Genomic DNA, 24,181 nt, shown 5'->3' with positions numbered 1-24,181 from the left:
GGTGTGATCCACAAATCATGTCTATGACCGTTAATTGTGGTGTTGGACTTAATCTTAGTGGGTTGTCTAGCTTATTTTCGTAGGTTAACCATCTGGGTTGAGATAGACTCAAATGAGCCCTCGTGCTTTTGGGCTTACCACCTCTTGTATCGTTAAGTTTTGAATCGGATTTCTAAATAAATTTGAGAAAAGAATTTATGTGTTTAATAATAATGAGAGATAGCCACGTTCAGGGTCGTTGTCTAAATTCCCTCTCAGTCCAAGAGATTTTTCATAATTTTTTTCTTTTAAGTATATTTTTCAAAAATTAGCCTATAAGGCTCCTTTTTTTTGTTTTTTTTTTTAAAAAAGGTTTAAAAAATTATTTGAATTTTATTTTATTTCTCAAATAAAAAATTTATTTTTTAAAATTTTGACCTATTTAAATAAAGTAAAATATCATCCTATGAAACAAGTGGGATGAAGCCTAAACTTAGACGACAAAAAGCAAAAGGGAACAAAGAATCAAAACCCATTGTCTCCTCTATATGAAAATATAGAATGTGTATGTACTTACTTAACAACAATACATGAACTAATCCACCAAAAATTAACATAATTTAACAATTAATTATACCAAAATATATATTTTTATATAAATTAATAAATACATGGTTTTTGGTTTTTGGTTTTTGGTTTGTGGTTGAAGTGAAAAAGTCTATATGAAGCATATGCCCTAAAGATGGTTCCACTCCAATTGGGTTATCACAAAATCATCACATCCATACATGGCTTATATATATACATATATATTTATATGCTTTTCACAAAAAATATATGCAATATTCTTTAATCAACAAAACTAGCCCATCAAACTTATTTTGCACGTTTTGCCACCAATTAATTATAATACGAATATAAGAAAAGAAGAAGAAGAAGAAAATATTCATTGTACTATATAATATCATGGTTTAAGTGCTAAAGAATATACATTATACACCAACCATGAATTTCTTAATTACTTTTATTCATTAAGTACTTCATAATAAAAAGAAAAAAAGAGTGAGTACACTTGGTATTAAAATACTATCACCACAAAAAAAAAAAACTATATTTAGTAAAACTTAATTTTTAGTCACAATATAAATTTGTGTGACTAAACTTTTCTTATTTCTTTTTTTGAGGATCCCCGAATCGAATGATATTTTTGTTCCAATTTTTGCCTTTTTTTCTCCCTCTGAATTAAACTTTTTCTTGCCATAATGATTCAATTCCTATTAGTTTAATAAAAATTTCCTTGTGACTAAAACATGGTATTTAGATACAAGTTATCACTAATTTAGTTTTAGTCACAAAAAATATTGTAACTAAAAACATATTTAGTCATAATAAATTATAATTTTTGTGATTAATACATTTAGCTACGGACATATTAATCACAACATAGAAATGATAATTTATAATTAGTCACATATTTTTTACTTTTAATTATAAATTTTATGGTGATTAAAAATAAATTTTTTTATAGTGTATATTATATATGAAAATTTTAGGACACTATTTTTATCTTTATTGGTAGGAACATTCATATTTTGTTTTTATTTTTAGTATGTATTTAGAAAAATTATAACTTAAATTTTATTGTATATGGTTATATCCATTATAGTTTTATTATTAGACAATACCATTTAGATCTTGTATTTTGTAAAAGTTATTGATTAGACGTTTTGTTTTGTTAAGCTATAAAATAAATCTTATATTTTCTAAAATAGTACAATTTTTGACAATTTTTAGCACAAAATGATATAAAAAACGTAACTAATTTTGTCATCATACCTCTATATCAGATTATTATTACATTATTTTATGTTGTAAAAAAAAAAAATCAGTTCAAGGTGAACGGCTATTTAATATTATTTTAAAAACACAGAGTAATTTATTTTTTAACAAAATAGATAATCAAATCAATCACTTTTATAAAACAAATTTAAAATAGTATTTACCTTAGGTGGCGTTTGGTTGGAGGTAATGAAATGGAATGGAATGGAAAGGAAATAATTTTCATTCCATTCCTTTGTTTGGTTGCATTTTAAAGTATTAGAATGACATTCTAATAGAATGCTCTTTCCACCATTTTGGTGGAATGACTATTCCATTTTAAAAAAGGAAGGAATGACCATTCCAATATAACAAGAAAAAAAATTTAATTATTTTTTTATCAATTTTTTTTATGCATTTTAAATTTTATTCCATTCCATTCCTATTCTTATTCCCATTCCCATTCCCATTCCTATTCCTATATTTTTATTCCTCCCAACCAAACGCCTCCTAATTTTATAGCAAACAATTCCACATTATTGTTTTGGAAAAAGTAGATAATATAATGTGCTGAAAATATAGATATATTGAAGATAAGTGGCTTGAATAATAAAGCATGCATATGTCTAGTTCATTATGGAATAAGTCATTTTCTCATGAGAATACTATTTATTCATTTAAATTTATATATTATATAAGAATAAAGAATATATGCATTTTCTGCCCTGTAATATTGTACCTATATATTATATATAGTTTATATTTCTTAACTACAACAATCAAAATAAATAAATTAAAAAAAAAAACATAAAACTATTTTTTGTATATGTTATTACAATATTACTATATATATGTAAATATAATTAATTAGATTTTATCCAAAAAGAATCCAAAGGAGGATAAATTCGATCTCGTATGACAACCCAATATTTCAACTTGTAACATTAATATATTCTCATGTTCCCTCTATAATAATATAATATATACTCTCATTTTTTCATGTATGATATAAAAATTAATTAATTAATAATATTATTATGTTAAAGAAAATTAATAAATAGGAAAATGTCATTATTATTCGATATGTACTCAAAATTAATGAAAGCGAGTCTTACTTATATATAACATAACTCAAACCAAAAATTTGGTAATTTAACTAAATAATTAATCTATATATATATACTTACGTGTATATATATATATAGATATACCCCAAGCTATACTTATGTGTGTATATGTATATTATTAGCTGAGAAGAAACAAAAACATTGAAGAAGGATTATTAATATATAAAGAAGAATTTCAGGTCTTATATATAATAGTAACTATATATAATTGATTAAAGAGCTTATTATATTTGTTATATATATTATATATGCATGGTGAATATGTTTGGATTGGGGTCAAAGAAGAGAAGAGTATTTAATGCCATGTCTGTGAGTACTATATATTCTTAATTAATATTTGTATATATATTAATTACATTATCATTTCTTCTTCATCATCTATATATATATATATATATATTATATAAATATATATTTGAATTATTTATTTGGTTTTTGTGTGATCAGATTGTTGAGTTGTTGGTTCATATGGACTGTGAAGGTTGTGAAAAGAGAATACGAAGAGCAATTTCAAAGATTGAAGGTACATATTAATATTAATAATACTTACTTATATAATCATCAATAATATAAAATAATATAACTTTAATTGTTATCTTGTTGAAAAGTAATGGTATGTAATATAACCCTTTTTTTTCTTTCTTTCTAATCATTAAGTAAAGTGCAGTACAAGATTATCAATATAATAATATTAATATTGTTTTGTTTTAATTTTATGTATATAATATATTTATTATTAATTAAGTCAAGTTGATTGGCTAATAAAGCTCCTCTCAATAGTAATAAACGTGAAATTGTTAAAAATTTCATTTCAACTTTGTATGATCATTAAAATTTTTCCCTAAATTATTAAAATTGTTAGATTAAAAAAAATTTATAACTATATAATAGTTATTTTGTAATATTATATATATATTCATAACTAAATATAATTAATCAGTAACGAATTTTTTTGTTTGTGATAATAATATATTTTTTAATCATAAACTTTTAATTTTAGTCATAATTAATGTTGTAACTTAAAACAAATTTTATTATTATTTTTTTTTATATAAAATATGTAGGAGTTGATAGTTTGGAAATAGACATGGATAAGCAAAAGGTGACAGTAAGTGGATATGTTGACCAAAGAAAGGTGTTAAAAAGGGTTAGAAGAACAGGAAGAAGAGCTGAGTTTTGGCCATTCCCATACGACAGTGAGTATTATCCTTTTGCCTCTCAGTACTTGGATGACTCCACATACGCAACGTCGTACAATTACTACCGACATGGCTACAACGAGAGCTATGTTCGTGGTTATTTTCCCGACCAAGTCTACGAGACTGTCGATGATCACACTGTTCATCTCTTTAGCGATGATAATGTCCATGCTTATTGCAATATTATGTGATTATATGATAGTTATTTTGTAATTGGAATTCAATCGAGTTACATTTGTAGCTATTTCTTGAGCAACATTATACTTTTCATCTTTTTAGTGATGACAATATTCATGCTTATTGCACTAATTTTGTAATTATACCATATTTGTTTTGTAGTTAATTAGAATCGAGTTGTATGATTTTTTAGATTGAAATAGCCTTAGAAAACACCAACTTCCGATAAAGGACTCAAAAAAAAAAAGGGTAGAGGACTAGGAGTCGATAATTGTTAGTAAAATTTCGTAATTTAATATTCCCAGTTTAATTATTTAATTAAGTGATTAATTAAATGCGGAATAATGAAACTGGTACTGAAAACAGTTTTTCCGTAGTTACAGAATACAACTCTATAACTCCAGAGAAACCCAGAATAACAAACAGTGCATAAAAGTAAAAACACACAAGATTTTTGTACATGGTTTCAACAATCCTTTCAGATTGTTACTAGTCCACGGGGCCACACCCAGAGATAAGATTCATTAGATTGGTATCAAAAATACAAAGTAATTGACTTATGCGTAAAAAGACTCCCTCTTATTGTATGTCGCAAGCTTGATGTATTCCACCTACTAACCGAATCTTGATAAAACTCCAAGAGCTCGAACTCCCTTCGATCACCTTGAAGAGTGCTTAAATCCTCCTGATTCAAGGCTTAAAGGCTATCTCCCGAAAGCCTATACAACCATCTCCCGAAGGTTGTGTGCTTGTATCATCCTGATGCAAGACTTCAAAAGCAATCTCCCGAAAGCTTGTAAATACCCTTCTCCCGAAGGTGCACTGATGTTCTTCTTCGTTGTAGACTTGAATACAGACTCAAGACAATACAAACAACAAATAAACAGAGTAAGAGTAGAACAACTCTTCTCTACATAACAAAGACACTCTTTTCTTAAGATATGAAAGTGAATAAAAGAGTTAACTTAACCTAGCAGCTATAGGATGTATTTATAATGAATATACATCTCATAGACAGCTTACATTCGGTCTGAACAAGACCTCAACCCACTAGAAACTTCCCTAAAATAATTCTTCAATCAGTCCAGGAATTTCCGTTTCTATACCTACAGAATCGTGGGCAGTAACTACAACTTTCCTTTTATAGAAAAGGAAAGTTTAGCTCCGGTTTTCTCTTCAAGAAACCTGATCTAAGAAAATGGGAAACTCAACACAAGATCAGATTAACAGCTGGTTAGCAAAGAATAAATGTGTAATCAAAACTTACCATATTTACCTCAATTTCCATAAATAGGAAAGCTAGACAACTTTCCTTCCAAGTTTAGATATACACAAATAGGGAAACCATATTAAACACTCCAGCCGAAATATACATTAAATAATAAAATATTTTTGTCAATCAAATATGCCAAAAATGGAATTAACAATCTCCCCCTTTGGCACTTTGATTGACAAAACATTTTATTATGAGAAAACCTGCATCAAGTGTTAGAAACCAAAGCAAATAGCTTTTTAAAGATAAAAGAGTATAGAAAATACTCCCCCTGCATGAAAGCACTCTAACACATAAAACAAAGAACTTTTTTTGGACGGAAAAGCTTGCAAACCGATAACAAGCAACTCCCCCTAAAACCAAGGGTCCAGAGTTGTAACAAAGAATCCAAACAATGAATCCAAAAAATGATACTACTCCCCCTTTTTGTCTATCAAGGAGCCAACGATAACAAAAACAAACATGGACAAAGTCATAAGTTCAAACATACATTAATAAAAAGCAAGAGATAAAAGATTGAACCACTTATTCATCATCATTGGGTCGGAAGTATTTCATGATGCTGTCCATCTTCCTAAGAAGCAAGGCCTGACTAGTCTCCATTCTTCCCAAACGCAAGTTGAATTCTGCCATTTCTGTAAGAGCAGAAGTTGAAGCAGATGCAGCAGCAGGATCATTTGTAAGACCAGGGGAAGCAGACCGAGCCTTTCTTTGAGCAGCTTTTTCTTGAGGAGGCTTCTCGGGAATTTTGAAAGTGGTTCCAACAGCAGGCATCTCAATTGATTCATTCTCAAGAATCAATTCCTCTTGATCAGATTAAATTTTATAGATTAAGTGAGGAAAAATGAGATTGAGCCTAGGTTTCTTACCCTTTCGAAGAGAAACAATTTGCTCCCAAATCATGTCAGCCAAATCAATTTTAGCACCAATTGAAACTTTATACAAAAAGAATGCAAGTTCATTTGAAACATTTACCGGATTGGAGCAAGGAAACCAATTGGATAGGGCAAACCTCATGAGAGCAGCATGTTGATAGGTGAGTTGAGACATATGCATGGTGTCGGAAAGTTCAACTTCATTATCGCCAGTGAGATAACCGAACACCTTTTGACGATCAAACTCCACATCAGTTGGCTCAATTCTCATAGGCAGATTGAGAGCCTCAGCAACATCCTTCACAGTAAAGGAATACCAGTGTCCTCTGACAAAAACTTTGCCAAACATAAAAGAGTCCTCATCGAGAAACTCATCAGTGATGTTAGCATAAAATTCCTTCACAATTCTATCCACATAGCCATCAAAACCGATCAAGGTATCTACCCATTGTCTTTCTTTCAACATGTTATACACTCCAAAAGGCTTATGAGCAATAACATTAAAAAATTTCTCCACGGTAAAATTCCTATTCTCATAGAATTTCATATCTCTAGCATGATCATTATAACAAAAATAATGAGAGTGGGGCTTGAAGTTATCAAGAGAAATACCAGAGGGCCTCTTTCTTTTCTGAGGAAGAACATGATTTGGAGAGACAATGGGCCTTTTTCCTTTGTCCTTCTTTGGAACTGCAGCAGGGACAGGAACAGGCTCTGTAGTGACAGGATCAGTCTCTGGTTCTTCACTCTTGGGTCCAGAATCATCAACAGTAGGTTGATCTTTGGGCACAAATTCTTCACTTGAATCGGACAAGCCCTCTGAATCATGATCCTCCTCAGTTTCTTCTGGTTCAAAATCCGAGGATGAGACCGAAGGGGGATTCTCCTTGAGATTTTTGACCTTTGAACATGTAGTCACCACCTTTTTCCCTTTGGATACCTTTTTAGGTTGAACCACTTCGAGTTTTTGAGGAGAGGAAACCTTGGACCTTGTTCGAGAACTCACCGTGGGCAAGGTCACCAAAGCTTTGTCGACATTAGGAGCACCATTCGAAGAAGAGGACTTCGACAATGTGTGATCGGATGAATGGGATTCATCATGATCACCAAACCCAGGTGTTGAAGAAGCAATAGGAGAAGCAACAACAGGTGGAGAGGAGAGATTTACCACAGATTTTCGAGCTTGGGTCTTCGATTTTCTGGCAGACTTCGTCGGAGCAGAAGACGAACCAGAAGCTCCGGTTGCTGGTGCAGGCGGCGCAGGCGGGCTGATCGGAAAAGCAGATGCAGAGCCACGAGAGGGCTTCTTGGACGGTTGGGCATTCTTAGTTTTGGCCATTTTTCTTTGAAACCCTAGAACACAAACACTCTTACACTTTGAAAAAAATATTAGACCTTTGAGAGAAAAAAAATGGAAGGAGAAGAGTGAGTGGTGATCGTGGGTGAGTGGGTAGTTGAGCATATATAACATTTGATTTTACTTACCCAAAATCAGAAAAATAACTAAAAAAGGAAAGTAACTTCCTTACCTTTGCATCGCGTGTGGAGAGAAAAGAGGAAACCAAAAAGGTTTTTCCAAACAATGGTCAATGTTTCCTTAAAAGGAAAAGGAAACCAAATATCCCCACACAATCTAAGCAATTAATTACCCTACCATAACCGAAATTGCCACCAAAATGGAAACAAAAAATAATTAATTATTTAAGTACAAGTTTTCTAAAAACACCAAACTAAGACCAAATCTCCACAAATAAAGAAAACATTCTATAAAAAAATACAATTAAAACATGTTACCATAAAATATAAAATAAAAAAAAATATTTACAAAGATTCGAAAAAAAATCGAAAAATTATGCCCCCCTTTTTCTTTAATTTTTTCAAAAAAATGCCCCCCAAAAAAATTTGCAAATAATGAACAAGAGAACACAAAGAGACACAAAAAGCACTAATCACCACTTAAGAGCAAAAAAAATAATGTCTAAGAATATAATGAAACATAACAAAAAATAACAAGAATTTTTAACAGAGCTCAATTGACAAACTCGATCACAAATTTCTCTTCTTTTTTTTTTATTTTTTATTTTTTGATTAAAAGACAGAAAAATAAAATAACCTTGATATTTTTGTAACTAGAATTCACAATGTCCTCTTGTCTTTGTCCCTGATGAAAAAATCAAACTCATAAGAATAATCAGAAATTATTTTATCAAGCTAATGAAGTAATAGAATGAGGTCATACCGGTTACACAGGAAAAATTGACTCAGTCACCAAGAATATTAAAGCAAATCAAAAATTATGTAACAGCTTTATAACACCATTTTCGAGAATAGAAATTTTTTTACCACAAACTGTGTCAAGCATAAGTGTGTGAAAGTGTAAGCAGGGAACATTGCCCAATTTGTCAAAAAGACTTTTTCTGATAAATTGTAATCATAGGAGACGCTGTCACACTACCTCAATGGTAGCCCTTTTCAATGGTAGCGTATCTTCTACATAACTCCTAATTACATAGTGTCAACTTACTCAGAGATGGCTTTCACACATTGAGATAGGTAGCTCTATTCATCCAATGGAGCTTGAACACACACTTTTTTAAACAACAATATTCAAAAATGGTAGCTTACATAACGCTGTTTGATGAACCTGAATATTCCTGTGAGGAGTGAACAATTTTCCTGACAAACCTGTATGACATCATAACATTACAACATTAGCAATAAAATAATGACTGAAATTCTTATAAGGTTGAAATTTTCTTCTAGGACAAGGACAAGATATTATGAACTCTAAGACAACTCAAATATCAAGGATTAAGAAAAACAAAAGCATTAAATAGTACAAACCCCTAAGGATTTCCTTAGAGAAATAAAGTGGACCAAGTCAAGAGCTTTAGTAAAAATATCTGCAATTTGTTTGCTAGTTTCAACATATTCTAAGACAAGAATTTTATTTTCCACAAGCTCTCTAATAAAGTGATGACGAATGTCTATGTGCTTTGTGCGAGAGTGTTGAACAAGATTCTTAGAAATGTTTATAGCACTAGTGTTATCACAAAAGATGGTTAAAATTTTCAAATCAAACCCATAATCTGCCATCATTTGTTTCATCCATAACAATTGGGTACAACAACTACCCGCAGCAATATACTCAGCCTCAGTTGTGGACAGAGAGATTGAGTTTTGCTTCTTGCTATGCCATGAAACCAGATTGTTTCCAAGATAGAAACATCCACCACTAGTACTTTTTCTATCATCTGCATTACCTGCCCAATCAGCATCACTAAAACAAACAAGGTTAGAGTTAGTGTCTTTAGAAAACCAAATCCCAAAATCAATAGTGCTATTTACATAGCGAATGATTCTTTTCACAGCAGAAAGATGGGATTCCATGGGATTTGCTTGATATCGTGCACAAACACCAACACTATAACAAATGTCAGGACGACTAGCATTAAGATAAAGCAAACTACCTATCATACTTCGATACAAAGTTTGATCTACCTTTACTCCTTGTTCATCTTTGCTTAATTTCAAAGTTGTGCTCATGGGAGTGTTGGTATGTTTGGCTTTCTCAAGACCAAACTTTTTCACCAAGTTCTTTGCATACTTGCTTTGAGTGACAAATGTTCCCTCATCTGATTGCTTCACTTGAAGACCGAGAAAATAAGTGAGTTCACATACCATACTCATTTCGAACTCCTTTTGCATTTGGGAAACAAAAACCTGCACTTCAGAGTTAGAAGTAGAGCCAAACACAATATCATCAACATATATTTGAGCAACAATCACATCAGAATTAATGTTTTTGATGAAAAGTGTTTTATCAACATTTCCTCTCTTGTAATCATGAGAAAGCAAAAATTCAGTTAGATGCTCATACCAAGCACGTGGTGCTTGTTTTAGACCATACAACGCCTTGTCTAACTTATAAACATGATCAGGAAAATGAGGATCCTCAAACCCTTTAGGTTGTTCCACATAGACTTCTTCTTTTAATAGCCCATTCAAAAAAGCGGATTTGACATCCATTTGATACAATTTAATACCAAGAATGCAAGCTATGGAAAGAAGTAACCTGATCGATTCCAGTCTAGCTACTGGAGCAAATGTTTCATCAAAATCAATACCCTCAACTTGAGTGTATCCTTGGGCAACCAACCTTGCCTTGTTTCAAATGATAGTGCCAAACTCATCACTCTTATTTTTGAAGATCCACTTGGTTCCAATGATGTTCACAAACGGTGGTCTTGGAATCATTTTCCAAACTTTGTTTCGAACAAACTGATGTAGCTCATCCTGCATAGCAAGAAACCAATCTTCATCCATTAGCGCTTCTTTTACAGATTTTGGTTCTAAAGAAGAAATAAAACATAAAAATTGAATTATATTAGCATATTTTCTTCTTGTAACCATGCTCTCATCCAAGTTTCCAAGGATGAGATCTGAAGGATGATTCTTTTTAACCCTGGAGGATGGTTCCCTCTGTATTAGATCAGTGATTGAATTTAAAGGATACTCGAATTCTTTTGTTGTTGTATTTCTGTAGCAACAGATTCCTGCACAGTAGCCTCGACAACTATTTCTGTAGCTTCGTCAGGTTCCTTTTCCTCAGCAGCAGTCTTTTCAAGCAAATCTTCAATCTGTTCTTCTGTGGAAAACTCAGAAAAATCTTTTAGATCATCAACAACAACATCAGCAGATTCCATAACAGTTTGGGTTCTCATGTTATACACACGATATGCCCTACTATTTGTGGAATATTCTAAGAAAACACCTTCATCACTTTTAGCATCAAATTTACCAATGTAATCACGATCTCGTAAAATATAACAAACACATCCAAACACATGAAAGTGACTTACATTTGGTTTCTTACCTTTCCAGATTTCATATGGTGTTTTGTGAGTACCTGGACGTAAGAATACTCTGTTGATGGTATAGCAAGCAGTGTTAATAGCTTCGGGCCAAAGACGCTTTGTGAGCTTCTTGCTATTCAACATTACTCTAGCCATTTCTGTTAGAGTACGATTCTTTCTTTCAACCACTCCATTTTGTTGAGGAGTTTTAGGAGCAGAAAATTCATGAAAAATACTATTAGCTTTACAAAATTCATCATATATGGTATTTTGAAATTCCTTACCATGATCACTCCTAATCCTAACAATTTTACCAATGTTACAATCTTTTTCAACTCGTAATTTCAAACACAAAGATTGGAAAGCTTCAAAAGTATCAGATTTTTCTCTCAAAAAATCCACCTATGAAAATCGAGAAAAATCATCAACACAAACAAAGATATACCTCTTACCATTCAAGCTTTCTACCTGGATTGGACCCATTAAGTCCATGTGCAAGAGTTCGAGAACTCTAGAAGTATTTACATCCGGAACACTCTTGTGAGAAATTTTCAATTGCTTACCTAACTGGCATGGTCCACATTTACTCAATGACTCTTTACCTAATTTAGGTAATCCTCGAACAATTCCTGAAACAGACAATTTTTTTCAGATTTTTAAAATGGATATGACCAAGTTTTTCATGCCATAGATCAGTAACATTTTTAATGACAGAATGACAAGTAGCATACGTAGTGAGAGTATAACAATTATCACTAGATCTCAGCCCTTGTAAGACAATTTCATCAAGAATATTATATACATAACAATGATTGCTATCAAAGCTCACAGTATAACCCTGATCACAAATCTGACTAATGCTAAGTAGATTAGCTTTTAGTCCTTCAACCAACATGACATTCTTTAGTTTAGGAAGCCCTTCGAACTTGAGAGTTCCCATTCCTATGACTTTACCAGTAAGACCGTTACCAAATGTAACTTCTCTATAGTGCATTGGTCTTATGTTCACAAGAAATTCTTTTTCACCTGTCATGTGTCTAGAACAACCACTATTAAAATACCACATGTCCGAAGCATCAGTTTTGAAACAAGTAGAACCTACCAAGCATTTGTTTTTGACAACCCATTTTTGTTTTTGTAAAACATGTTTATTTCCAAGATAATTAGATTTAAACATGTTATGCATGGTTATGCATTTAGGTCGAATGTGACCTTTTACTCCACAATAATGGCAAATAGGAATGAAACATCTTCCAATTCCTTTGAAATTGTCAAACTTACCGTGCTGCTTCTTTTCTGTAACAGCAGAGTGCTTTGCTGTAGAGACAGAAACCTGCGAGGTAGAAACAGTTTTTCCAGAAACAAAACTATTAGTTTTAACAAAAGTGGTATTATAATCAGGTTGATTTGGAACATAACCCAGCCCCGCATGATTGGTTTGGCCAGATTTTTGAATTTTTTCAAAGATGGTGGAACCTGGATTTAGCATTTTAACATTCTTTTTAATGTTATCAATTTCCTTGGTTAAAGAAATAATTTTTGACTCTTTTAAAGACAATTCAGATTCACAACATTTAAGTTTATCTTCCAACTCATTAATGTTGTTACACAAAACTTTATTATCTTTAACCAGGGAGCGATTTTTAGAACATGTTTCCAACCACTTACCAAACATTACCTTGTAGGATTCAGCCATAGAATTCTCATCAATTTCTGACTCATCAGATTCGGATCTATATTCTTCCTTGTTGTCATCGATCAGGATATTGTTCAAGCAAATACTCTTTCCTTTTTCCTGCAGATTTCTTGACAAAACACTTGTTAGGACAACCTTTTCTTTTTCATCCTCACTACTCTCAGAATCATCACTCCAAGTAACATTTAATCCCTTTTTATTTTTCTTTAAGGTATTAGCACATTCGGATTGAATGTGACCAAAACCTTCACATTCTCTACATTTAATACCTTTTTTATTGTTAGATGAAAAAGGTTTAGAAGGAATATTACCAGAAATGTTACCTTTTGGGTTCTTTGAAAAGTTCTTTTTATTTCCAGCAGATTTCATGAATTTTCGGAAATTCTTTGCCAACAGAACCATTTCATCATCATTTTCATCATCAGAAATAATATTTTCAGAAGCATTAAAGGCAATACCTTTACTTTTCTCATTCGAGAGACTTTATTTACTCTTTTTCTTGATTTGTTGATTCAACTCAAAAGTTCTTAAAGACCCCATGAGTTCCTCAACCTTCATTTTGCCAAAGTCTGTTGCCTCTTCCATTGCAAGAAATTTTGTATCAAACCTGTCAGGAAGAACTCGAACAATTTTTCGAACCAAGACAGATTCATCTAATTTTTCTCCCAAGGCAAAAAACTCATTAGAAATATCAGATAATCTTTCATAAAAATCATTTAAAGTTTCAGTATCTGACATTCTCAATTCATCGGATCTAGTTTGCAGCATGGTAAATCGTGATCTCTTTACATCAGCAGTACCTTCAAATTGAATTTGAAGGATTTCCCATGCTTCCATTGCAGATTCACAAGATGAGATTAATTTAATAAAGCCTTCACCAACACCATTAAAAATAGCATGTAAAGCCTTATTATTATAACCAGACAATTTTTCATCTTCAGTGGTCCAACTGAGTTCAAATTTTACCTGAGTATTACCTTTTTCATCATTTTCAGTAGGTTGAGACCAACCTGTAAGAATAGCTCTCCATGCCTTCTCATCTTGTGATTTGATGAATGCTCTCATCCTGACCTTCCAATAAGGATAATTCGACTCATTCAATAGAGGAGGTCTAGAGATAGAACTTCCTTCTGCAAACAAAGACATCTCACACAAAACAAGTTAAACGGAATAACCTCAAGATCTCACTAAGAATTTAGTGACTTGCTCTGATACCAAATGTAATTCCGTAATTTAATATTCCCAGTTTAATTATTTAATTAAGTGATTAATTAAATGCGGAATAATGAAACTGGTACTGAAAACAGTTTTTTTCGTAGTTACAGAATACAACTCTGTAACTCCAGAGAAACCCAGAAAAACAAACAGTGCTTAAAAGCAAAAACACACAAGATTTTTGTACGTGGTTTCAACAATCCTTTCAGATTGTTACTAGTCCACGGGGCCACGCCCAGAGATAAGATTCATTAGATCGGTATCAAAAATACAAAGTAATTGACTTATGCATAAAAAGACTCCCTCTTATTGTATGCCGCAAGCTTGATGTATTCCACCTACTAACCGAATCTTGATAAAACTCCAAGAGCTCGAACTCCCTTCGATCACCTTGAAGAGTGCTTGAATCCTCCCGATTCAAGGCTTAAAGGCTATCTCCCCAAAGCCTATACAACCATCTCCCGAAGGTTGTGTGCTTGTATCATCCCGATGCAAGACTTCAAAAGCAATCTCCCGAAAGCTTGTAAATACCCTTCTCTCGAAGGTGCACTGATGTTCTTCTTCGTTGTAGACTTGAATACAGACTCAAGACAATACAAACAACAAATAAACAGAGTAAGAGTAGAACAACTCTTCTCTACATAACAAAGACACTCTTTTCTTAAGATATGAAAGTGAATAAAAGAGTTACCAAAACCTAGCAGCTATAGGATGTATTTATAATGAATATACATCTCATAGACAGCTTACATTCGGTCTGAACAAGACCTCAACCCACTAGAAACTTCCCTAAAATAATTCTTCAATTAGTCCAGGAATTTCCGTTTCTGTACCTACAGAATCGTGGGCAGTAACTACAACTTTCCTTTTATAGAAAAGGAAAGTTTAGCTCCGGTTTTCTCTTCAAGAAACCTGATCTAAGAAAATGGGAAACTCAACACAAGATCAGGTTAACAGCTGGTTAGCAAAGAATAAATGTGTAATCAAAACTTACCATATTTACCTCAATTTCCATAAATAGAAAAGCTAGACAACTTTCCTTCCAAGTTTAGATATACACAAATAGGGAAACCATATTAAACACTCCAGCCGAAATATACATTAAATAATAAAATATTTTTGTCAATTAAATATGCCAAAAATGAAATTAACAGTTGGTGTTGATTGAGTTTCTCGAAAAATAAAATATTAAGAAAGATTAAGCTAAAGAAAAATGGAATTCAAAATAAAGGAACACACAAATTTTTACTCGATTCAAGTGTTAATGAGCCTTAATTCATGATGCAGGTTTATATGCTTTTACTTTTAGTAATGGAGTTTTTACAGCTCTAGTATGTATTTTCAGGTTGTGAAACTCTTTACATGAAAGAGATAATGTCTTATTTATAGGAGCATAGACAAAATAACAATTCAACAAAGTGTGAATGTTTTATTTTAAATTTCAGATAAGCACTATACAAAAATCACAACATTTTTGTTCATTTCTTTGTTTTAGATTTGACCACCTTCTAAATCATATGTTCTTCTCACTTTCACCCCAATTTTACCAATTTTATTATCACCTTAAATTCATAATAACTATATATGATGGATTATGTTTGTGCTCCTATAGCTGAGTGGAATATGATGGATTTCAGTTTGGAAAAAGGAGGTTTAGTATCTACAGTAGTTGAAATTTTTGTCTATTGTAAAAATATTTTTCTCCTATTCGTTACAACAATTTGTCGGCAATTATTTTTAGGGGTGAGACTTGAGCAGAAGATTAAAAATAACAAATAGGAAAAGGCAAATGTTTTACAACGATGAGGATAGGCTTAAATCATAGTAGGCAATCGAAAAGGAGATGAGCATTCTATTTCGTATTTTCTTTTAGGGAAGGAAATACTTAGTGGGGCAATCTCCATAGGTGTATTATTTTGGTGTTTTGCTCTAAAAAATGGCGTGAAATTTTCGCTCTTAGAGAACACCAATTTAGTGAAGAGCTCGGAACTTTTGTTTGTAAAAAAAAAAGGGGAGGTAAAAATTCTCAAAAACTTATGGTTGATCAGATTAGTCTTTAATTTTGAAAATTGGGAGTAATAGTCCTAAAGTTACTATTTTTGTTAATCGATTGGCTCCTCTTTCTAACTTATTCGTTAAACTCAAATGTTATGTGTTAGTTTTTGACTCGTCAAAATAATAATAATCTATATACTTTCTTTGCTTTTTAAAAAAGCATTATTTATAAAAAATTGAAAAATCGTTCATCTTGGTGGTAATCTTTAATATATTTTTTTTTCCTTTTAAGTAAAAAAAAAAATTAATAAAGTGAGAGTAGTATTAACAAACCTTAAAAAAGTATTTGTTTAGAATTGAGTGACATTGTGACTTTGGAGTTTGGACTGAGGATGGATTCTATAACATTCATAATTTGTATACTTTTGTTTATGTAACATGTATTATTATTAGGATGGATTTATATTAGACTTATGTTATAATTTAAGTTGAATTTATGTTGGATTTATGTTACAATTAGGTTGGATTTATGTTGGGTTGTAATATTTTGAACTAATATATTAGCAGTTTAGGTGAAAAATCAAGTATTACTCTTGGATTAAAAGTATTGGATGAATCTAATATTCGGTTTAAAAAATATTGGATGGATCCGATTCAATACAGGGATTCATCCATTGGATGGAACCGATCCAATCTAATGATTTATTGGATCGGTTCGGTTGAGCCTACAATATTGGATTGGATCGGTTGGAGAAATCTAACATCTAATGTATAATTGGATTGGACTTGAATGAGTCTAAAAACATTGAATGTGATCCAATAAACAACCCTACGTATAAGACTCGAATTCTAGATCATTGGATCTAGACAGAAACTTATAATATCAATTACTTCCATTTTATTTTATTAATGAATTCAAAATGGAGTATTATTTACCTTAATAATAAAAACTATTTTGAAATGTGTCGTTTTTTAGAATTTGATGTCGTTTTTGGTCAAAAGTTGATAGTTGATAGTTGTTGAGTCCGCCGAGAACGAGTTCTCTTCTTCTTCATCATCTTCAAACTCATGCTCTTCTTCACTAGAACCTCTTGCTCTCTCCTCCTTCGAACCCCTCTCCATTTTCTCTCTCTACTCTCAACTACTGCATCTTCCTCCTCCTCATTCTCCATTTCCATGGCCGCCACAGGTACTCTTCACCTTAATTCCCTAATTCTCTCATATTCAATTTCTTAAATTTTGTTTCTTTCTCAGTTATGGAGTCCAATTTCCCATCTACGCTGGTTCTTCGAGGAAAATCAACGGCGGAGAATGATTTTGCCCAATCGCTCAAGCACAACAACACTCTGAAGCTCCCTGAAAACGGCACCGTTTCAGTTCTTCTGCAATCGGAGTTAGATAAACCCTTGGAAAAGGACTCGTTCGAAATCGACTTGTTCATGAATTCTCTCTCCACCAATAGATTCGGAAGGTTTCTCCTTTGGTCTCCGCGGTTAGCTTCAACACACGACGTCGTTTCTCGGTGAGTTTGTCCTGCCTTTTAATTTTGGGTTTATTCAATTCAATTCATTTCCTGTTTTGGTGTGGACAGAAATTTCGATGAGATTCCGATTGGTTCAGTTTGTGTAGCTGATATTCAGTACAAAGGGAGAGGTTTGAAATGGTTCATTGATCTTATTTTTGTTTTAATTGAAATGAATGAAAAATTAGGTAAAGAAGTAAAGAAAGATGCTTTTTTTTTTTCTTGCAGGGAGGTCTAAGAATATGTGGGAATCACCTAAGGGTGGTCTTCTGTTCTCTTTCACTTTGGAGATGAAGAATGGAAGAGTTGTGCCTCTTGTACAATATGTGGTCTCTCTTGCTGTTACAGAAGCTATTAACCATCTTTGTGATAAAAATGTAAGTTTTAATCCCTTGGAATCATGAAACTGAAAGTTCCATTTGATGAACTTGATATCTGAATTGTAAAACTGTTCTTTCTCTTTTTTGGTGATTCTTTGAATTTGTAGTCAACTAAATATGTAAACACTAGAAATTTGTAGTGTTAAAGACAAGCCACAGTTTTACCCTTTAGTATCTGATTGAGAATCTCTTGTTATTCTGTTATTGGACTACCAAGAATGATCATTTATTTCACACTCCATGAAATGATTGGATGATTGATTGTCTAGCTTTCAAAATGATATGCTTGTATACTTATTTCAGGGTTTACCATGTGTTGACATTAGAATAAAGTGGCCAAATGATCTTTACTTGAATGGCCTCAAAGTTGGAGGAGTTCTCTGCACCTCAACGTATAAATCCAATAAGTTTAATGTCAGTGTCGGTAAATGAACTTTTCCTAAGTGCAAAACTATTCCTATTATTAATTTTTTTGTGTCATCACATGCAATTCATCTCAATTCTCAACAAGAAAACAAAAATAAAGTGTATAGTTTTATCTGTTTTAAGAGTTTTAATTTGCACATGCTTTTGCAGGTATAGGTCTGAACGTTGACAATGAGAAACCGACAACATGTTTGAACACATTTTTGAAAGAAGTGTCTAGTTTGGATTACAAGTTTAGAAGAGAAGATATTCTTGCTGCCTTCTTTTGCAAATTTGAGAAGTTCTATGATATATTTATAAATCAAGGTAATCTATTGTCATGTTGATTTCATCAATGAGTGAATTGTATATCATTTTCTATAAGTCAAGATAATCCATCACCATGTAGATTTCATCATCAACAACTCTATTGTTTCATCATATCATGCAGGTTTCGAGGCTCTTGAGAAGTTATACTACAAAACATGGCTGCACAGGTGAAATCTTGATCTTTCTTTCTTTTTCTTGGAGAATAACAAGTGTAGGCATAGGAAAGATGAGAAATTCTGCTTATGCTGGTAGTAAATCTTAGTTCGAAAATAGAACTCTGGCTCAAGTTTTTGCATTTCACTATATTATCTCATGTGGTCTGCATAAACTGAAGATTTTAAAGCGAAACCGAGTAGTTTGTTGTAAAGACGTGTCATCAGCTTCTTTCTTTTTCCTTTCTGAAATAGCTTATTTTGTGCTTTTTGAAGCAAATGGTTTCGTATTGATTATGCAGCGGACAGAGGGTTATTGTACAGGAAAAGAATGAAGATGTAGTGGTAGAAAACGTAGTCACAATTCAGGTACACTTCTAACATTCTCCTTATCAAAGAATATTACTTTGAGTATTGAGTTTTTATATATTTGTTTCTGTTTTGTAGGGTTTGACCTCTTCAGGATATTTGTTAGCTGTTGGTGATGACAATCAAATGTGTGAACTTCATCCTGATGGGAATAGGTACACAAATACTATATAATCTCAATGATGTAATATATGGACTCTTTAGGAAAATTCTCACCACTGCTTTGCTTTTATTGTGCATGTATGTATAGTTTTGACTTCTTCAAAGGCCTGCTTAGAAGAAAGCTCGAGTGAGAGAACATATATAATCGATCCGTTTCATATTCAGATAGATAAAATTTGGCTGTCTCTTGTGGTCTGCTGAGGATGTTATCTCTCATCTATGATATTATTTACAGTCCATTGAGATCTCCTTCAGACATTTTAAATATGGGTATCTATTCTATTTATACACATGTTAGATATATTTGATTTATTTATTGACTTTTGATATATGTTACTAATAATAATATTTTGTGGAGTGATGTTGAGCCTTGTTTTTGTGCCTACTTAGTACTTTGTTTCGTTGAGTTTTGTAGTTGATTTTGGTCCTTCCTAGTACACTAGTTGTAGGATTTTAAAGAAGTAATGATGATTATGCTCTCATCATGATTCATGAAACAATGTGATAAGAGTAGTCTCATCTCATACATTCCCATAGTTGTAAGAGTAATCCCCATTTTTAGTTGATTGATTATAGAATAGATGTTACTCATTATGAGTGAAATTAGAAAATGTCCATGCGAGAGTAGAGAACAGCATTTGCGAGGAGCAGGCGAATTCGTGGAAGTAGGCAATGTGGTCGCGAACAATGGATAATTTGACAAGAGATACTGATGTTCTTCTTGTGATCACACACTAATTATAAGCAGTCTTCGCAACAACAATAACTACTTTTGATCTGAGATATTGTCAAACAAATTATGTATTTCTCACTTTCCCTGTAAAGAGCATGATCACACATGTATATATAGTGAATATAATAAATATTTTTATTTTATTGCTGAGAGTTAAATAATATATATATTTTTTTAATGAAAATACTAGTTATTCATTTAAATTGAAAAATTTGCCAAAAGAGTGGCAACTAATTCAAGAGAAACTCTCCTGAAAAGTATAACTTGGAGAATAACAAGTATGCGCAAAAATATGAGCGGTCTTGTTAGCAGATTGCTTAACAAAATATAAAAAAACATAGCTAGAAAAATTTAAAAGACTTTTACAATCTGAAACAATCAAACCAAAATGAAACGACATAGAAACAAAACTAAAAATAGCTTGAAAACAAACTAAATTATCTATTTCCAAGATCAAATCAGCCCACTTATGAAGATCAATTCAACTAAGAGCCTGCTTGATACCAACAATCTCTGCAACCTTCGGTTGGTCTTGATCGATATTGCCTTTATTTAAAGCTTCCAAGAAATTGCCAGCACTATCACTGGCAACACAGCCCATACTGAACCAACCTTTAGAGAATTAATATATTGATTATTAAACGAGGAATTTTTTCCAACCACGAAATCTTATTTTTTTATCTGTAACGCATATTATATTCACCATGTGCTGTGTATTACCATTTTGTACTACGCTTGGCGAAGTGTTTTTGAAGCTTAGGAAATTGTAAAAATGGGAGCTCGATGGAGGATTGGATCGGGCACTTCCATTCCAGTTCTTAATCAACCGTGGCTTCCTTCAAAAGACAATCCGTATGTGACTTCTTCTCATGAAGCTCTTCGTCATTGTTCTGTTTTTAACTTGTTACAAGTTGAAAAAATGAGTTAGGATGAAGAAATATTGGAAGATTTGTTTGAACTGAGAGATATTGATCTCATTCGCAACATACCTCTGCCTTTAACACCGAATATGGACTCATGGTATTGGGCGTTTGAAGATTATGGAAGCTATTCTGTTAGGAGTGCCTATCGTGCGTTGCAAGAGCTTAATGGGTGATGGAATTCTCAAGATAACTCTGGTTTTTAGAAAAAGTTTTGGTATTTAAAACTCCCTCCAAAAGTTAAGAATTTTCTTTGGCGGGCCCTCTCTAATTGTCTTCCTACTCTTGTTTCACTTCGAACTAAGCGAGTGAATGTGACTAGTATTTGCCCTCTTTGTAGTGGAGATGTCGAGACTACATTTCATCTTATGGTTACTTGTCCTTTTACGATGGCTTGTTTGGAGAGAGGATTGGGTTTTACTGTCTTGAGTGGAGATGCTGATTTTGGTTACCGGTTTGAGAGCTTCTGTAATGCTCACCCAGGAGATGGTATTGATAAAATGGCTATGATCTTGTGGGGTGTTTGGGGAGCTAGAAATGACTTGCTTTGGAATAAAAAGCTTGCTTCTATTGAAAGAGTTGTATCTGCTGCAGTTACGTTCCTTGAACTTTGGAAAGTTGCTCAGTTGAAAAATGGAGATGTTTCGACATCTAATAGCCATGCCTCGGCTGGTTTTGAGCTTTGGAGTAAACTATCTTTGGGTGAGTTGAAGGTTAATTGCGATGCAGCTATATTTTCAAGAGAAAAGAGTCATGGTTTTGGGTGGATTGCTCGTGACTCGGCTGGGGTGCTTCTTAGTGCTGCTGTCGAGAAGAGATTTGGTGGTGTCGACCCTGTGGTGGCTGAAGCAATGTCAATGAAGGAAGCTTAAAGCTGGCTTAAACAAACTTGGGGTGATGGTGGTTCGGTTGAAGGTTGGATCCCTACTAGGGTGTGTGTGGAGACAGATTGTCTAGTATTGGTGAATGCTATTAACAATAATAGACAAATTCTTTGTCCTCTTGGTTTAATTGTTTCAGATTGTATTAGTCTTATACGATCTCTTTCGATGTTTGATATTTCAGTTCAGTTTGTTAAACGGTCTGGGAACCAAGCGGATTGGTTAGCTCGTTCTTCTGGTTCATGTCCTGACCGTCTTTCTGTAGGGGGTCTGTCCCTACAGGTTTGGAAACTATTTTATTAGCTGATTTACATTAATAAAGTTACAATCTTTGTTTCAAAAAAAAAAAACAACAATCCCACTCGAAACACACTCAAAAAAAGAATAGATAGAAATCACAAAACTTTTAGAATCACTCTATAAAAGAAATACAAATCCAATAACGAACAACTCTAGACATGAGAGAATCGTCTAAGCAGCATGAAGGTGAGGAGCTTGACACATTTTAGCTATGGACATATTTAGTGATACATAAGCCACCAATTTTTGTTAAAAAATTATATTTTTACATTTTTACGTTTAAAGATTTTTTTTTTTACATTTTTTTTTTTACAGTTTTTCATAAAAATAACACGAAAACAATAAGAAAGTTACATAAAAGTAACATGAAAATAACATTGAAATAACAACAAAAAATAATATACAGATAACAAAAAGAAGAAAATTATTATGTCATTCGGAATGGACAATCGCAACAAGGATTATAAAATAGTTATAATCTTACTAATAGATGATGATGATGATCTTGAAGAAGAAGAAGAAGGAATTATAAGCAGCAATATCTTTAGTATCCATGTGTTTAGCCTCAAAAATAATTGTTGGACACAAATAGATGATGTGCTATTGATAATATCCCAGGAGGATATAATAAAATCTTAAACAACTCTGGTTGTGTCATATCAATGGAGTCTTGTACTTAATAGGCAGTACTATAACCAAAAGCATCATTAGTAGTAGCAGTTGTAAGATTTTATTATTCAATCTCGGGTGCGAAAAATTCGATAATGAGATTATAAATTTGCCAATTAATGATGAGGAAGAAGAGGTAGAGGAAGAGGAGTATTCTTCAATCCATCTTTATAAATGGAAAGAATCATCACTTGGGTTAGTACATTATGACCTGAATGGTAACACTGTTGATTTGTGCTTTAATTTTTGGGTGATGAAGAATGGTGGTGATTGGAGTAAGGTTTTGAAACAAAAACTCTTAGTTAGATCTTGTGTCACTTCCCCTTCCTTCTCTTATGTTCAGTTTCATTATCTTCAGTTCGTTGGAGTTTTGAATAATAATAATAATAATGAAAATGAAAATGCAAATGGATTTATTTTTTCAAGAGATGTAATTGACCAGTACAATCATGATCTTGATGATGATCATGATCGTACATTACTACTTAAGGAGAGTGGTAATCATGTTCATTACATTCAAGCTTTTGATTATGTGGAGAGTTTGGTTTCAATGTATCCCATTAATCCCTATTAGGGACCCTTTTTCTTTTTTCATCATTTAATAAACTTAATTTACAATTTTATTATATGGTCAATTTCTTCTTTATTTATTTGTTTAACTTTATTGTTTTCTTTTTGGATTTGTACTCTGTATTTGAATAATACTCCAAATTTACTATTTCATTACTTTTTTTTTTTTGCACATACCTTATTTACTTCATCATGTATGCACATACCTTATTTACTTTATTTCACACTAAGTATGCTCGAGACTTACTTATAAGGGCTCAAATGCCTGGCTCAAAGCCTTCTCCAACACTAATGACAAGTGGTCTTCGCTTATCTGCTCACCAGGGGGAACCTCTTGCCGATGTCCAATTGTATAGATCCATTGTAGGAGCTTTGCAATACCTTACAATTACAAGACCCGAATTGTCCTTTAGTTCTTCATTGCTTGAGCTGCGAAATTTGAGATATTTGTCCCTCAGTCACACTTATTTGAATGTTCAAATCCCAAGTTTTATTGGTGATTTCACCAAATTATTATAGCTTGATCTTTCTTCCAATGATTTTATTGGAGAAATTCCCCCTCAACTTGGAAACCTTTC

At 32.5% G+C, this 24,181-nt stretch overlaps 3 protein-coding genes across 5 annotated transcripts; all 3 read left to right on the top strand.

Moving 5' to 3' along the window:
* The first annotated feature begins 2,985 nt into the window (after positions 1 to 2,985).
* LOC115723197 (heavy metal-associated isoprenylated plant protein 45) lies at positions 2,986 to 4,441 on the top strand. 2 transcript variants are annotated; one of them, XM_030652631.2, is made up of 3 exons: positions 2,986 to 3,233; positions 3,372 to 3,447; positions 3,989 to 4,441. In XM_030652631.2, exons 1-3 carry the CDS (start codon positions 3,177 to 3,179, stop codon positions 4,312 to 4,314), a joined length of 459 nt encoding a protein of 152 aa, XP_030508491.2. In that variant the 5' UTR covers positions 2,986 to 3,176; the 3' UTR covers positions 4,315 to 4,441. The 2 variants fall into 2 exon arrangements, with proteins under 2 accessions (XP_030508491.2, XP_030508492.2); XM_030652632.2 differs by having other exon boundaries at positions 2,987 to 3,229.
* Positions 4,442 to 17,243: 12,802 nt separating this feature from the next.
* On the top strand, positions 17,244 to 19,901 carry LOC115723218 (biotin--protein ligase 2). 2 transcript variants are annotated; one of them, XM_030652653.2, is made up of 10 exons: positions 17,244 to 17,399; positions 17,465 to 17,732; positions 17,802 to 17,863; positions 17,961 to 18,109; positions 18,416 to 18,536; positions 18,689 to 18,844; positions 18,969 to 19,014; positions 19,302 to 19,368; positions 19,447 to 19,523; positions 19,619 to 19,901. In XM_030652653.2, exons 1-10 carry the CDS (start codon positions 17,279 to 17,281, stop codon positions 19,659 to 19,661), a joined length of 1,110 nt encoding a protein of 369 aa, XP_030508513.2. In that variant the 5' UTR covers positions 17,244 to 17,278; the 3' UTR covers positions 19,662 to 19,901. The 2 variants fall into 2 exon arrangements, with proteins under 2 accessions (XP_030508513.2, XP_060960371.1); XM_061104388.1 differs by lacking the exon at positions 19,619 to 19,901 and having other exon boundaries at positions 19,276 to 19,368; positions 19,447 to 19,528.
* A 1,671-nt stretch (positions 19,902 to 21,572) lies between these two features.
* Positions 21,573 to 22,055, top strand: LOC133031571 (uncharacterized). Its single transcript, XM_061105104.1, has one exon. It carries the CDS (start codon positions 21,573 to 21,575, stop codon positions 22,053 to 22,055), a length of 483 nt encoding a protein of 160 aa, XP_060961087.1.
* The last annotated feature ends 2,126 nt before the right edge of the window (positions 22,056 to 24,181 follow it).

The sequence above is a fragment of the Cannabis sativa genome, chromosome 9 (assembly GCF_029168945.1).
Source record: "Cannabis sativa cultivar Pink pepper isolate KNU-18-1 chromosome 9, ASM2916894v1, whole genome shotgun sequence".
In the NCBI taxonomy this organism is placed as follows: domain Eukaryota; kingdom Viridiplantae; phylum Streptophyta; class Magnoliopsida; order Rosales; family Cannabaceae; genus Cannabis; species Cannabis sativa.
Note: the sequence above shows the minus strand (reverse complement) of the source record. Positions and strands in the feature narration are given on the sequence as shown.